The sequence below is a fragment of the Gadus morhua genome, chromosome 17 (assembly GCF_902167405.1).
Source record: "Gadus morhua chromosome 17, gadMor3.0, whole genome shotgun sequence".
Lineage (NCBI taxonomy): Eukaryota > Metazoa > Chordata > Actinopteri > Gadiformes > Gadidae > Gadus > Gadus morhua.
Window position 1 is genome coordinate 7,710,167 of NC_044064.1, and position 13,171 is coordinate 7,723,337.

The following is a 13,171-nucleotide window of genomic DNA, read 5'->3' on the forward strand; positions in this document are numbered from 1 at the left end:
CCTTTTCCCTGGAGGGTAAAACGCTTGTCTTTGCTCTGAGGCAGCTCATCCAAAGCTCTATTCTCTTACCTCCCTTTCACGGGTTCCTTCTGGAGTTCTGCTGCTACATAGCACTTGGGTTAGGGGTCAGAGGTCATCGGTAGAGGGTGGGGGGGGGGAAGACTGGACAGATATTCGGCCAGCACTGCCTGCTCGGTGGCAAGACTGCAAGGCCCTCGACAAACATTGCATGTAGCAGCCGAATGCCGGGGACGAGCGAGACACAGTGGAGCTCACTGAAGGATGAGGATGCAGGATTGCCACGGCAACGGCATGTCATCGATGATGGTAAATTCAAGAGAAACAAGCACTCTGCCATTTGATGCATAGTTCTGTCTATTATGCACTGCTGTTTGATGCCGTGAAACAACAGGAAAATCTGAAGTATCTCAGAACCTCATTTCTATTATTCTCAGGATTCTTTTCGTTCTTTTCGTCTTTCTTCCTTTCTTTTTATTAACCTTTTTTCTCCCCTTTCCTTCTCTCCCTCTCTCTCTTTCTTTCTCTTCCTCGCCTTTCATCCATACGTTAAGTCTTTCCTATCTTTCGTTCAATCTGTTCTTTCCTTCTTTCTTTCTTGCTTTCACTGTCAGTCTTTCCTCTCCCCCTTCTCTCTCTCTCTCCCTTCCCTCCCCCTGCTCTCCCCCCCCCCCCCCCCCCCCCCCCCCCCCCAGTGTAGACGTTCGAAGGGGTCAAAGTCTTCTTCCAGTAAAGATCAGCTTATTGCCTGCATAGGAGATGTGCTGGCTTCCTCTGTTTGCACTCACGGGCACTTGCACACACACTACACTACACGCAGACGTCACACATGCACACACATGCACAGAAATACACACATACCTACATACAGTATATGCACAAGACGTTAAAGCGCACATCCTTATGCAATGCTTAGCCATGCATGGACACAAATATTGGCACCTGCACACACACACAAAAAGGTACACGCACACACACACGCACACACACACACACAAGTCTACTAGGTCCAAGTGGCCTACACTATGTATAACTCACTACACACTGCAGTGCCCAGCAGAGGTATAAATATGTCTGAAGGGGGAACTTCAGATCGTTATGTCAACTTGAACGATTGGCCAATTAGGGTCTATTTTTGATTGCTGCGTTTTGGCACAAACATTGGCTGTTTAGAGAGAGAGGGAGAGAGAGAGAGAGAGAGAGAGAGAGAGAGAGAGAGAGAGAGAGAGAGAATGCGGGAAGAGGGAGAGATTACTTTTTCTGATTCATTTAACGACAGCTAAATACGTTACTGGCTTGCTACCGTGATTGGACTATGTCTGTGTCGGTTTGGACAATCTGCCCGGCAACAGGGCTCCATTGAAGAGGTAGTTGATGAATCCACCAATTTGATGAGCGTGTACATATCAATGCTGCACAGCATCGATCAGTTGGAGACACACTGGTAAAGCAAGAGAGAGAGAGAGAGAGAGAGAGAAAGGACAGAGAGCAAGTGAGAGTTAATTTGGGTTGTTGTTGTTGTTGTTGTTGTTGTTGTTTACTGAACTGGGTGAGGGTTGGTGGTTCTCTCTTCCACTCAACCCACCTCTAATGGTCGGTGAATTTGTTTTTGTCCCCCTGTATCCGAGCAAGCCTCTGTGTGTCATACAGAAACGTCCCCCGAAGCAGATCACACATGTGACACATGCCGCGGTCCGCTAGCCAAGAGCTGAGCTACGGATAGTGTTTCACAACACCTAAGGAAGGCGCTCCAAGGGTCCAAGACCCTTAGCGAGGGGGGGGGCCGGGGGTGGGGGTCCACGCCTGCTCCAGCCGGTCCCAGCCAGCTGACGGGTGAAGGCAGGTTGTGACCCCCACTCATGTTTTGCATCAGCGCTGTCGCTGACTCAGCGTGCTCTGACGTGACGAGGCACCTGCAAGCACACGCGCAGATGCTCATGTGTGTGTGTGTGTTGTGTGTTTAGGTGCGACCATGGCTGTGTACTTGCACGTGAGGGTAATTATACGGTATGCTGTATATTCATTCTGTCCCGACGGCTCGTAAAAAATCGGCTGTTAAAAACCCTTTGAACTTTGAACAGCAAGAAAAGTGAAAAGGGTTCAAGCTCAACGCCTCGACGCAGCGAGAGTAGATACGTAGGGCAAAGGTCACCGTGCTGTCACTGATGAGGACATCATCAAAGGACAGCCCTTGACCTTGACGGCCCGAGAGCGAGACTCGGTACAGGTGAGACCGCCAGATGCATCATGGGACGGACCCCGCATTTCTCCCAAGCTTACTTTGGATCAGCCGATAATCCCAATCGGCCGATATCAGCTCTTATCACCGGCGACGGTCACTCTTATCCCTGACACGTTGTTTTTTATGGCGATTGCAACGCCGCGCAGAGACATTGACCCGCGGGGGAGTAGGGAACCCAGCCAGCGCGGTTTCAGCTGACGTCGGTCGTCTCTGCGCTCTGTTCATTGTGTCTTGGAGGAGAGGAAGACGCCATAAAGGGATCACGTGCAGGGTAGTGAAACCGCTGCGCTGTGCAGTCCTGAGTTCCCTTTGAGGGCACGTGATCCACGTGTCCCGAGAGAGTGCCACATCAGCTGAACACGATGAGCTGGTGGACATCCATTGAATTCCAATTCCAATTCAATTCAATACAATTCAATTCAATAAACAATTCGATTCTGTAAAGCTTGTCCCTAACTCCCTCTGTTTGTCTGTGTGTGTGTCTGTGTGTGTGTGTGTGTGTGTGTGTGTGTCTCCTCCCTCCTCCAGTGCTGCTCACCTGGGTGAACTGCTACAGTGTGCGCTGGGCAACCAGGGTGCAGGACATGTTCACGGCCGGCAAGCTGCTGGCACTGGCCCTCATCATCATCATGGGCATCGTGCAGATCTGCAAGGGTAGGCCCACTAAAGAAGTGTGTGCTTGTGTGTGTTTGTTTGTGTGTGTGTGCGCGTGTGTGTGGGTGTGTGTGTGTGTGTGTGTGCGTGTGTGTGTGTGTGTGTGTGTGCGCGCGCGTGTGTGTGTGTGTGTGTGTGTGTGTGTGTGTGTGTGTGTGTGTGTGTGCACGTGTGTGTGGGTGTGTGGGTGTTTATGTGGGTGTGTGTGTGTATGTGTGCGTGTTCTCCATCTGTGGGGGAGAGCTAGAATACATATACACACGCTCTCTGTGTCACCGTCACACAGATGCGCAATTTTTACAGCCGTTGAGGGCGACATTGTGGGTCAACGGGGACAGCAGCAAAAAAAAAAAGAAAAAAAAAGAATCAATGCCACGGAAGAGGGTCAGTGAGTTGGTCTCCTGTCTGGCCAGTTGAGCCCCCTCCTCCCCGGTTCAAACTCACATCACTAATGTGCCTTTTCATACGAGGGCGTCTCTTGTGGATCATGGAGTCATAACATGGCGGGGCCCCCCGATTATTACAGAGGAGAGACAAGTTAATACCGAGGTAATCTCTCTCTCAGGCCCCGGGGCCCTCAGACTCATGATGACGGACGGACGGACGGACGGACGGGGGGGACAAGAATAATACAAGAAGAAGAAGAATGTGGGTTGGGACAGGGTAGGTAGAGGGGGATGGCTGGGATAGAGGAGCTGGTATACACTGCCGCCAATGGCAACCGTGCTGCAGCAAAAGGGCCGCTGGCTGGGATCCAACGGGCGTCTGGCTTCGACGAGGACAGATGCTCATCCATCGTTCTCTCTACCCCCCACACACACACAACCACACCCCGTGTGCTCCTCATTCATATGCGGTGCATGCGCGCAGCCCCACTCCTACGCCTATCTGAATTCCTGCAGCATAATCCCGAACCCCACAGCCTGTTTGTGTGGCCACCGCCTTTCCTGGACTCCCCCTGTCCTCTGCCTTAATGTCCCACGTGCAGATGGGCAGATGCGTTTCATTGAACCGTTAAGATACACTGATGTACTTCAACACCTTGGGCAGGTGGACCCAATCAACAAATCGGTTCTGATTGGTTCCCGTACCAGAGCACATGAGGCGGTAGTACGCGTGGCGCTCAATTCGGAATGCATCCCTGTTCCGGATCAATGATGCACTCCGAATCAGGCAGATTTATCGGATTTGGAATGAGGCGATTCTTCGGAATGAGGCGATTCTTCGGAATGAGGCGATTCTTCGGAATGAGGCGATTCTTCGGAATGAGATTGCCTCTGGTTTCCAATGATGCTGGTTGTGATCCCGGCTCCCCCTGTTCTGACCGGGCTGTTCCCTCCTCCATCCCCAGGAGAGTACTACTGGCTGGAGCCGGCCAACGCCTTCGAGCCCTTCCAGGAGTACGACGTGGGCCTGATCGCCCTGGCCTTCCTGCAGGGCTCCTTCGCCTACGGGGGCTGGAACTTCCTCAACTACGTGACGGAGGAGCTGGTGGACCCCTACGTGTAAGAGACGGACACACACACACACACACACACACACACACACACACACACACACACACACACACAGACAGACAGACAGACAGACACACACAGACACACACACACACACACACACACACACACACACACACACACACACACACACACACACATACACACACAGATAGACAGACAGACAGACACACAGACAGACACACAGAGACACAGACATGCACGCAGGCACGCACGCACACACACAAACACACACACACAGACACACACACACAAACACACACACACAAAGCCAGACACACATACAAACACACAAACACACACAGACACAGACAATGACAGAAAGACACACAGACACACAGCCACACAGATACACCGACGCACAAAAACACACACGCTGCCGCTGTCCTACGTCCCTGTTGCCTTACCTTCGCTCACGGCCCTCGCTTGCTTGCCCGTGCTTGTTTCAGGAACCTGCCCCGCGCTATCTTCATCTCCATCCCCCTGGTGACGTTCGTGTACGTCTTCGCAAACATCGCCTACGTGACGGCCATGAGCCCCCAGGAGCTGCTGGCGTCCAACGCCGTCGCTGTGGTGAGTATCTCCCGCCCGCCCCCGCCGCTACTGTCGCTCACACCAGATCACGCTCCTTTGGTTCTCTTTTTCTCTCAGTGTCGCCCTCTAGTGGCCGTACTTGGCCGGGACCCCAAATTACACATGGTCAACAACACACATACTGTGGACATCCAGGCTCTGAGAAAGAGCCTGGGAAAGGCCCTTTCTCTCTCTCTCTCTCTCTCTCTCTCTCTCTCTCTCTCTCTCTCTCTCTCTCTCTCTCTCTCTCTCTCTCTCTCTCTCTCTCTCTCTCTCTCTCTCTCTCTCTCATCTCCTGTGTCGTGTCATCCTGCTCCGCCTCAACGGTGTCTCTGCTCTCCTTCCCCAGACGTTTGGGGAGAAGCTGCTGGGCGTAATGTCGTGGATCATGCCCATCTCCGTGGCTCTGTCCACCTTCGGCGGCGTCAACGGCTCCCTCTTCACCTCCTCACGGTGAGTCTGCGAGTCCGCGTCGGACCATCTTAGTCGTTTTTCACGTTTTTTTTCTCTTCTTTTGAGACGTGCAGCTACAATTCCGCCGCTTAACCCGTGCAACATTGAACCCTCTCGCTCTTTTTTTTACCCATCATGCAGTTTGTTCTTCGCCGGCGCCAGGGAAGGTCACCTCCCCCGCCTGTTGGCCATGATCCACGTCAAGCGTTGCACCCCGATCCCAGCCCTGCTTTTCACGGTAAGCACCACCCACCACCCAACTACCCCCACCCACCTCCAGGGGATCCTGCATAAAACGCCAGTCAGGTCAATTTCATTTTTGAAAGAGCTCTTAATCGCGGTCATAGTCTCTGAGGGCCCCGCCAGGCTGAGGGTTCAGTCCACCCTCCCCTGTTTGTTTAACCCCACCAGTCTGGTCAGTTATTGCAGACGTCTTTCTGCGGCCGTCTAGTAAACTGAAAACGGAAATGAGGCCGGTGTATGTGGAGGCGTACTAAGGAGGAGCGCAGGGGTACGGGCGGGGGTATGATTTCAAGATGCGCTAACGCAAGCTGCAAAGCCCTGAGACAGACGGGAATCCCCTCCAGGTTAAAGAGGAGAGAGGCCCTTTAAGATCCGTCTCAGGCCCCCGCCCCGACCCCCTACAGACCAGCAGCATAATGAAAGTGTCCTGAAACTTAACCCTAAAATATGACCAATATCCTTCACTGCCCCTGGACACGTTTCTGTACAAAGTGGTTTCAGTTTTAAAGACGTGGGTGGTTAACGCGTTAATGCATGCATCTTGTTTTCCACAATATAATTCAGTCCCTGAAGATACTGTCTTCTTTTACATCACTGGGAATTCGGTTGAAAGGAAGATCTAGAGACTATGACTCTGTGTCTGCATTCCATTGGTTGATAAAATGTCTTGAGTTGCTATAATTGTATTTGCGTCCAGTCAGACCCAAACATACACTCTGCACACAAACTATGTTAAGACAAGAGGAATCGCCAATTATGACAGTTCAAGTGTGAGTGAACCCCCTACGACACTACGAGATTTAAAAACACGCTTTTTGGTCCGAGAGTTCAAGGAAGGAGGGGTAGATGTTATCTTTTTGCTTACGACCTACGGCAACTTTGAGGGACATTTTTAGTACCTTGGATGCTCAGGAGTGTTATAAGGACTTATGTTGTGGATGAAATGCGGCATACACTGTGGCACTGTAAAAAAAATTACGGTTTTGGGTTCACTGCCCCTTTAAGTAAAATCCTACTAGTTCAAACATACTACTATCATACTCCATTTATTTCAGACACCATTCTTGCTTGAAGAAGTAAAACATGAGACCTGATCCGATATTTCTCTCTCTCTCTCTCTCTCTCTCTCTCTCTCTCTCTCTCTCTCTCTCTCTCTCTCTCTCTCTCTCTCTCTCTCTCTCTCTCTCTCTCTCTCTCTCTCTCTCTCTCTCTCTCTATCTCTTGCTCTTCCAGTGTATCTCCACCTTATTGATGCTGTGCACCAGTGATATGTACACCCTCATCAACTATGTTGGCTTCATCAACTACCTCTTCTATGGAGTCACCGTTGCCGGGCAGATCGTCCTGCGCATCAGGCAGCCAGACCTCCACAGACCAATCAAGGTACGGTTGCAATCAACGTGTTTACCCTTAAATGAATGGGAAAATGTCATATCAATCCTCCAACATTTATTTAAGCCTAGCAGTATTTTACATTCCTTATTTTTAATCTGTATTAAACCTCCATCTCCACCTTCACCCTCTCCCCACCCCACCCTCTCTCCCCCTCCACCCTCTCTCCTGTCCCCCCTCTCCCCCTCCACCCTCTCTCCTGTCCCCCTCTCTCCCTCCACCCTCTCTCTGGTCCCCTCTCCCCCTCCACCCTCTCTCCTGTCCCCCCTCTCTCCCCCTCCACCCTCTCTCCTGTCCCTGCTCTCCCCCTCCACCCTCTCTCCTGTCCCCCCTCTCTCCCCCTCCACCCTCTCTCCTGTCCCCTCTCCCTCCCCCTCCACCCTCTCTCCTGTCCCCCCTCTCTCCCCCTCCAGATCAGCCTGGTGTGGCCCGTCATCTACCTGCTGTTCTGGGCCTTCCTGCTCATCTTCTCCCTCTACTCTGAGCCCTTGGTGTGTGGCATCGGCCTGGCCATCATGCTGACTGGCGTGCCGGTCTACTTCCTGGGGGTCTACTGGGACAACAAGCCTCAGTGCTTCGACGCCTTCGTCGGTAAGGCGACGCTTTTACCGCTATATCGTCACGTCAGCGACCCTGTGGTTTTTACTTCTTTATTTTTTTTCTGTCGGGTTGGTTCAATTGACTTGCCGGGATATATTAAGATGTTTTCCTTTTCCTTCATACAAATGGTTATTGATACAAATTGATAAGCACTATGTATGTATAAAAGAAAGAAAAACGTTTGAAACTTCCATATTGTGATTAGGCAAAGTTCAGTACTCATAGCCACTAAGCAACAACATGATAGTACAACTCAGTACTCTGGATGTCATCTTGAAATGTTCGGCATTATGTTCGATACATTGGATTATCAGTGTGACACAAGAGCTAATAAATCATATAACAGTTGTTGTTTTTTCTAAATGGCCGCACCATTCTCAAAACCGTTCCTCTGCCGCCCCCTATAGGCAAGATGACGTATGTGGGCCAGAAGTTCTGCATGGTGGTCTACCCGGCCGAGACCAGCTCTGAAGAGGGGGACGAGATGAAGGATGTCAGCTCTCCTCTGGCTAAGGAGGATGGAGAAACGCAGAAGTCTGCGGACTGCTAAAACTACAGAAAATGTACCTCTTCAGCTCCAGACCCCATCTCCAACTGCCCCCTCCCCTCCCTCCCTCCTCCTAAAGACACTGGCAAACACATGGGAACGCACTGGATTGCGCGCATACACTCACATACCCACACCGACACACACACAGACCCATATAGATCTGCTCTGAGTATGATTGGTAGTGATGCAAGCTGTTAACGCATCTGCAGTTTGAAAACGTAACTTAACAGTTTATGCGCTCATTCAGTTCAATATTGGGCTATTTTGGCTCCGATTTTTCTTTTTTTAAGTCTTAACCCTTGTGAGATACTTCACTGTTTGTGCCATGTCATACTGCAAAGGATCATGGGTAGGTCCGTCTGCATTTTTTTAAATTTCTACTCCATCAAGTGTCAATGAAGCAGTTTGTAAGAGCAGCTTGCCTCTCAGTTTAACACCCCTTCCACACACTCCCTTACACTCCTTAAGTATGAGCTGAATTTTTTCTAAAAAAACTTTATCCAGCTGTACCAGAATGGACAACATCAGTTGTTTTTTTTCTTCTTCTGTATTCTAACCACATTGTAAATTCATTTATTCAAAATACCAAAGCTGGTTTGTGATTCTCAAGACATTAGATTCTGATCGAGTAATTTCCACTTCATATACACTTAATGCTTTTTGGTATTTTTGTTGTCTTAAAACATGACTGATTTTTGATCTATTTTTTTCTTTTTCGTATTGGTAATTGTTCAAATTCTGTATATTGCTTGTTATTTTTATTGTATTATTATTTTTGTTGAATGCTAATTTTGCTTAGGATATTTTTTCTATTCATCATCAATACTTGTTTTGTTTATTTTCGTATTAATAAGGTTCCTAAAACCTTTTCTCCCAACTAAACTGTGTACCCGAATGTCATCGCAACATTATTATTTCTGATGTCGAGAAGCCAATCATACTGTGTTTTTAAAGATATTTTTATTTCAAGGAAAAACAACTAAACCGTGTTTTTATTTGTACCTCGCCTTTCTTTTGGTATGGTTGATTCTTAGCAAATGGACACTAAAGATGTCATAAACTCAATTAAACAGAACAACTCGGGCTTCAAGGAAATGTTGTTGTTAAAGAACTACCATACAAAACACTGAGACACAGGGACCAGCACCAAACAAAACACTAACCACGAAAACTACCGTGACTAGTTGATTCATTAGAATTGGTTAATTGATTAATTGGACCATTAAGAAACAGTTTAGCTGTTCTCTTAAAGCCTTGTCAGGCCCCGTTCAACTTCGCTGGGAAAAAAACACACAACAAAGTATTCTTTGTTTGGTGTCTTGATAAAAAATACGCCATTTGTGACAAAAGCCCAAACTGGTCCTCTTTCACAGATGTGTAATAGTAAGTAACTAATGGCTTGCATACAGACCCATTATAATCAGAATGAGCTACACCTGTTTCTGATAAAAAGCCTATTGGTTTATGTTGTTAATCAAACGTAAAGGAAAATAATCTAACTTTGCAGCAGCTAGTGTCTTTGTGTGGATGTCAGTGGCCTGGTGGTTTGGTGGAGTAAATATGTGGAAACCGTTCTTAACAGTTACGTGGTGTAAACTGTTGAAACTAAAGAGTGTCGTTTATCACCTATATTTGTCAAGATATGCAACATTCGTGGTAGTGTTTCAAAATGTGATATATATGTGTGAATATATTTTGGTGGGTGGGGGCGGGTGGTGTTGGAGTTCATGGAGGGTTAGGGGACCCCTTGGTAAACATGCCAGCATTTATTGAGGTGGTCTTTAACAACACCAGCAACCTCCTTGACATTCTTGCCATTCTCAGGACGTTCATGCTGTACTTACATTACCTGGCATGTGATGAAACCATAACATGCAAACAGAGACTTTTAGTTAAGGTGCACACGTTATTTTTCCGAGAATATGCATTGCGTGATCGTTACCGTTCACGCTTGATCATGAACGTTTGGCCAGTATTATTTATACCTCTCGTTGTGAGGTTAAAAGTGTGTCTTAAATGGGTCCTGAACTGTTACTATATAGAGTATATGTGTATATAATACACAGGATAAAAACACACACATAAATGACCTGGAAAAGTTTTTTTTAATTCAAATCTTGTTGGTCTCTTACAGTATATGCTTTAAATGTGGCCTAATTTAGTAATATTAAAAACGTACTTTTTGGTTTATTTACACAATTAGTTGACACGGAGAAAGGGTTGAACATTTAAAAAAATAACACATCCTGCCTTGCATTTTATTAAATCTACGTTTTTAATCAAATAATTTGGTAGATGTACCTCAAATTGACAAATAAGCAGTTTGAGAAGTTTGCTAAATCAAGGGGTGCTATTTCATATTACATAATAGAAAACCCAAAACATGCATCAGTTCATTCCTTTGTAAGCTGTGAGCAGTGTGATGTCATACATGTCCTGTCCACTTTCTTCTCCATATAATTTTTCAAATCTATGATATATCTCAATATAACAAAACTGAATTGACGGAACTGAATATTACCTTACACACATTGTAGATAAGGTAGTAGGCCTATGTGTCAATCATATTATAAACAGCAAGATCAGGTTGAATTAACCGGCTCTTCTCCTTCTCTTAAAAAAAGTCTATTTTTCTTGTTGGTGTAAAACGTTTTTTAAATATAGATAATAGTGATTTGTGATGAGAATAAAATACATTTTTCCTACAGAACGATCGCCTCTCCTTGCATTTGCTTCATCCTTTATAAACATGAGAAAAAATTATATTTTTGTTAGCTTCCTGTGAATAGAAGCAAAATGGCAGCGAGGCAGTTTTATTCGAGGACAGGGGAGTTGTAAACACGTCTTTAATCCAGTACAGCACCACCAAACAGTTTAGATCAAATCAAAGCATTTTCACACTGGTGTGGTGTGTGTTTCTGGGCAGAGGGGTGAACAATCAAAACGTATTGGTTAACTTCAACTTATTTTCTTTCCCACACATTGCATTGCAGCCCCAACACCCAGCTCAAAGCGTCAATCCACATCGCTCCATGTACATAATCCATATTGTAAACAACCTTTGACTGGAGAGCGTAACCACAGGTTACCTTCTCCCATTGACCTAGGCGGGCATCCATTTGTGAGGCGCAGCCTGACAAGGGAAAACATGATGTTAAGCATTTACGTCATACATGTTTACAATACCATGCCGTTCAAGGTGTCTTCATCCATCCATCCATCCATGAAGCAAAATAATAATAATAATAAACCAAATATCAACGACAACGTCGGAAAAAGTGACTTAAATTACACAAATATAAAATAAACTAGCACTAATACATAGGAGGATATCAGTAGGTCATGAATGAAAAGAGTGCTAGTCAGAAAACACGTCATCATATATTCACTTAAAACTGATAGTTACCAATAAAGGGAAGTTTATTGGTAACTATCAGTTCTTAAATCCTTAGAAACATACTTTGACTTGCAGACACAACATTGATCTGACTTTGGTTTGGGATCATTAGAACGCAATGTGTGACGTTTATTTTTCCCCGGTAGAAAACATTCAACATGGGGAGAAGGCAGAACCGCATGGCCGCTTTTGATACAGATGACAACAGAATATTCTCTTCAAGACAGAGAGCGTGCATCTGCGCACAGGCCTGCTACGGGATTCCCTCAACTTCAAATACCATACCAACCGCCTGATCTCTGAACTAAAGCTATAAGTAGCCTTGAGACCTAACAAGGTGAGGCTGCTAATAGGTTTTTGGGCAGAGTGCCGTGTTTTTTTCTAAGTCGGACTTGAGACTCGAGATTTGAAAGATAACGCGATTTGATGGCCCCCTGCCGAACAAACAAGACGTCTGGTAACACAGTCGCTCATGGCTCCTTCTCCGCAGCTAATCAGCTGAGACATTTGCGGTCGGTATCTTGGCAGGTTGGCTGTGCTGTGGTTACATCATAGGCTGTAGCCACAGAGGTCTGGCTCCTCCCCGTAGCGCGAGAACAAGGTGGAGGACAGAGCCACCCTGGATTTTATAGTCGGACGCAGTTTTCTCATCGTTCCTGAGAAGGGAAAACCAGTTACTTCTTTAAATAAACTGGAAGAGAGAGAGAGAGAGAGAGACAGAGAGACAGACAGACAGACAGACAGACAGACAGACAGACAGACAGACAGACAGACAGACAGACAGACAGACAGACAGACAGACAGACAGACAGACAGACAGACAGACAGACAGACAGAGAGAGAGAGAGAGAGAGAGAGAGAGAGAGAGAGAGAGAGAGAGAGAGAGAGAGAGAGAGAGACATACACGCACAATGTCCTTATGGATATGTAGACGGTTGATTTTGAGCTCACATTTGTTTGCCGCTGTAGATCAACCTCTGCTGTTGGGGAGGTATACCTTCCTTCTCCTCTACTCTCTCTTTAATTCGCTCTACCTAGGAGCACACAAGTTAAGTAACGTTATATGTGTGCTATGATGAATACATTATGGCACCACATCCAATACACGTATGAGTAGTAAATACAAATATAGGAGAAATCTTACTTTGTCTGTAGGCTCAATATCAATCTCTATCTCCTTGCCGGTCAGTGTCTGAGAAAGGGACAAATACATTTTGGCATTATCGTAATAATTGAGTACTACATTGTTTGGGTCGGATGTTTTAAGATGATTAAGTTGTGTAAAATATGTAATCGCTTGGCCTTACCTTCACTTTAATTAGCATGCTGCTGATTTTGTTTATAAATCACACTAACACAATAGCGACGTGATAGCTGGTTTAAATGTGTATAGTTTATTTTCAATAATGCTATGCCCAGAAAGCGCAGTTCATATTTTGTCTAAGGATTGGTAAGTGGAGTTGGGGAGTTCTTTCCTGTGTTACTCAAATATTCTCCCCATCTACATAACGTCCTACTAAACGTTCCGCATA

The 13,171-nt window shown here is 46.6% G+C and overlaps 2 protein-coding genes across 2 annotated transcripts in view; one reads left to right on the plus strand and one right to left on the minus strand.

Annotated features, from left to right (window-relative positions):
* The window catches only part of slc7a8a (solute carrier family 7 member 8a), an 18,938-nt gene extending 9,122 nt beyond the window's left edge, over positions 1-9,816 (plus strand). Inside the window, exons 4-11 of the mRNA XM_030337551.1 lie at positions 2,789-2,914; positions 4,266-4,419; positions 4,881-5,004; positions 5,354-5,457; positions 5,599-5,695; positions 6,934-7,083; positions 7,506-7,683; positions 8,100-9,816. Of these exons, the coding sequence (XP_030193411.1) occupies positions 2,789-2,914; positions 4,266-4,419; positions 4,881-5,004; positions 5,354-5,457; positions 5,599-5,695; positions 6,934-7,083; positions 7,506-7,683; positions 8,100-8,242 (1,076 nt within the window). The 3' untranslated portion in view covers positions 8,243-9,816. The remainder of the gene's footprint in view (positions 1-2,788; positions 2,915-4,265; positions 4,420-4,880; positions 5,005-5,353; positions 5,458-5,598; positions 5,696-6,933; positions 7,084-7,505; positions 7,684-8,099) is intronic.
* A 1,223-nt stretch (positions 9,817-11,039) lies between these two features.
* nedd8 (NEDD8 ubiquitin like modifier) lies at positions 11,040-13,130 on the minus strand. The gene is made up of 4 exons (XM_030337556.1): positions 12,947-13,130; positions 12,784-12,831; positions 12,591-12,673; positions 11,040-12,295 (listed from the first exon to the last, which is right to left on the minus strand). Exons 1-4 carry the CDS (start codon positions 12,962-12,964, stop codon positions 12,184-12,186), a joined length of 261 nt encoding a protein of 86 aa, XP_030193416.1. The 5' UTR covers positions 12,965-13,130; the 3' UTR covers positions 11,040-12,183.
* Between the last annotated feature and the right edge of the window lie 41 nt (positions 13,131-13,171).

What these genes read in the sequence shown, in the direction of transcription:
- nedd8 (XM_030337556.1), bottom strand. An exon ending in ATATTGAGCCTACAGACAAA is followed by an intron (nt 12,674 to 12,783) that starts GTAAGATTTCTC and finishes GTGTGCTCCTAG; the next exon opens with GTAGAGCGAATTAAAGAGAG. An exon ending in ATCTACAGCGGCAAACAAAT is followed by an intron (nt 12,296 to 12,590) that starts GTGAGCTCAAAA and finishes TTCCCTTCTCAG; the next exon opens with GAACGATGAGAAAACTGCGT.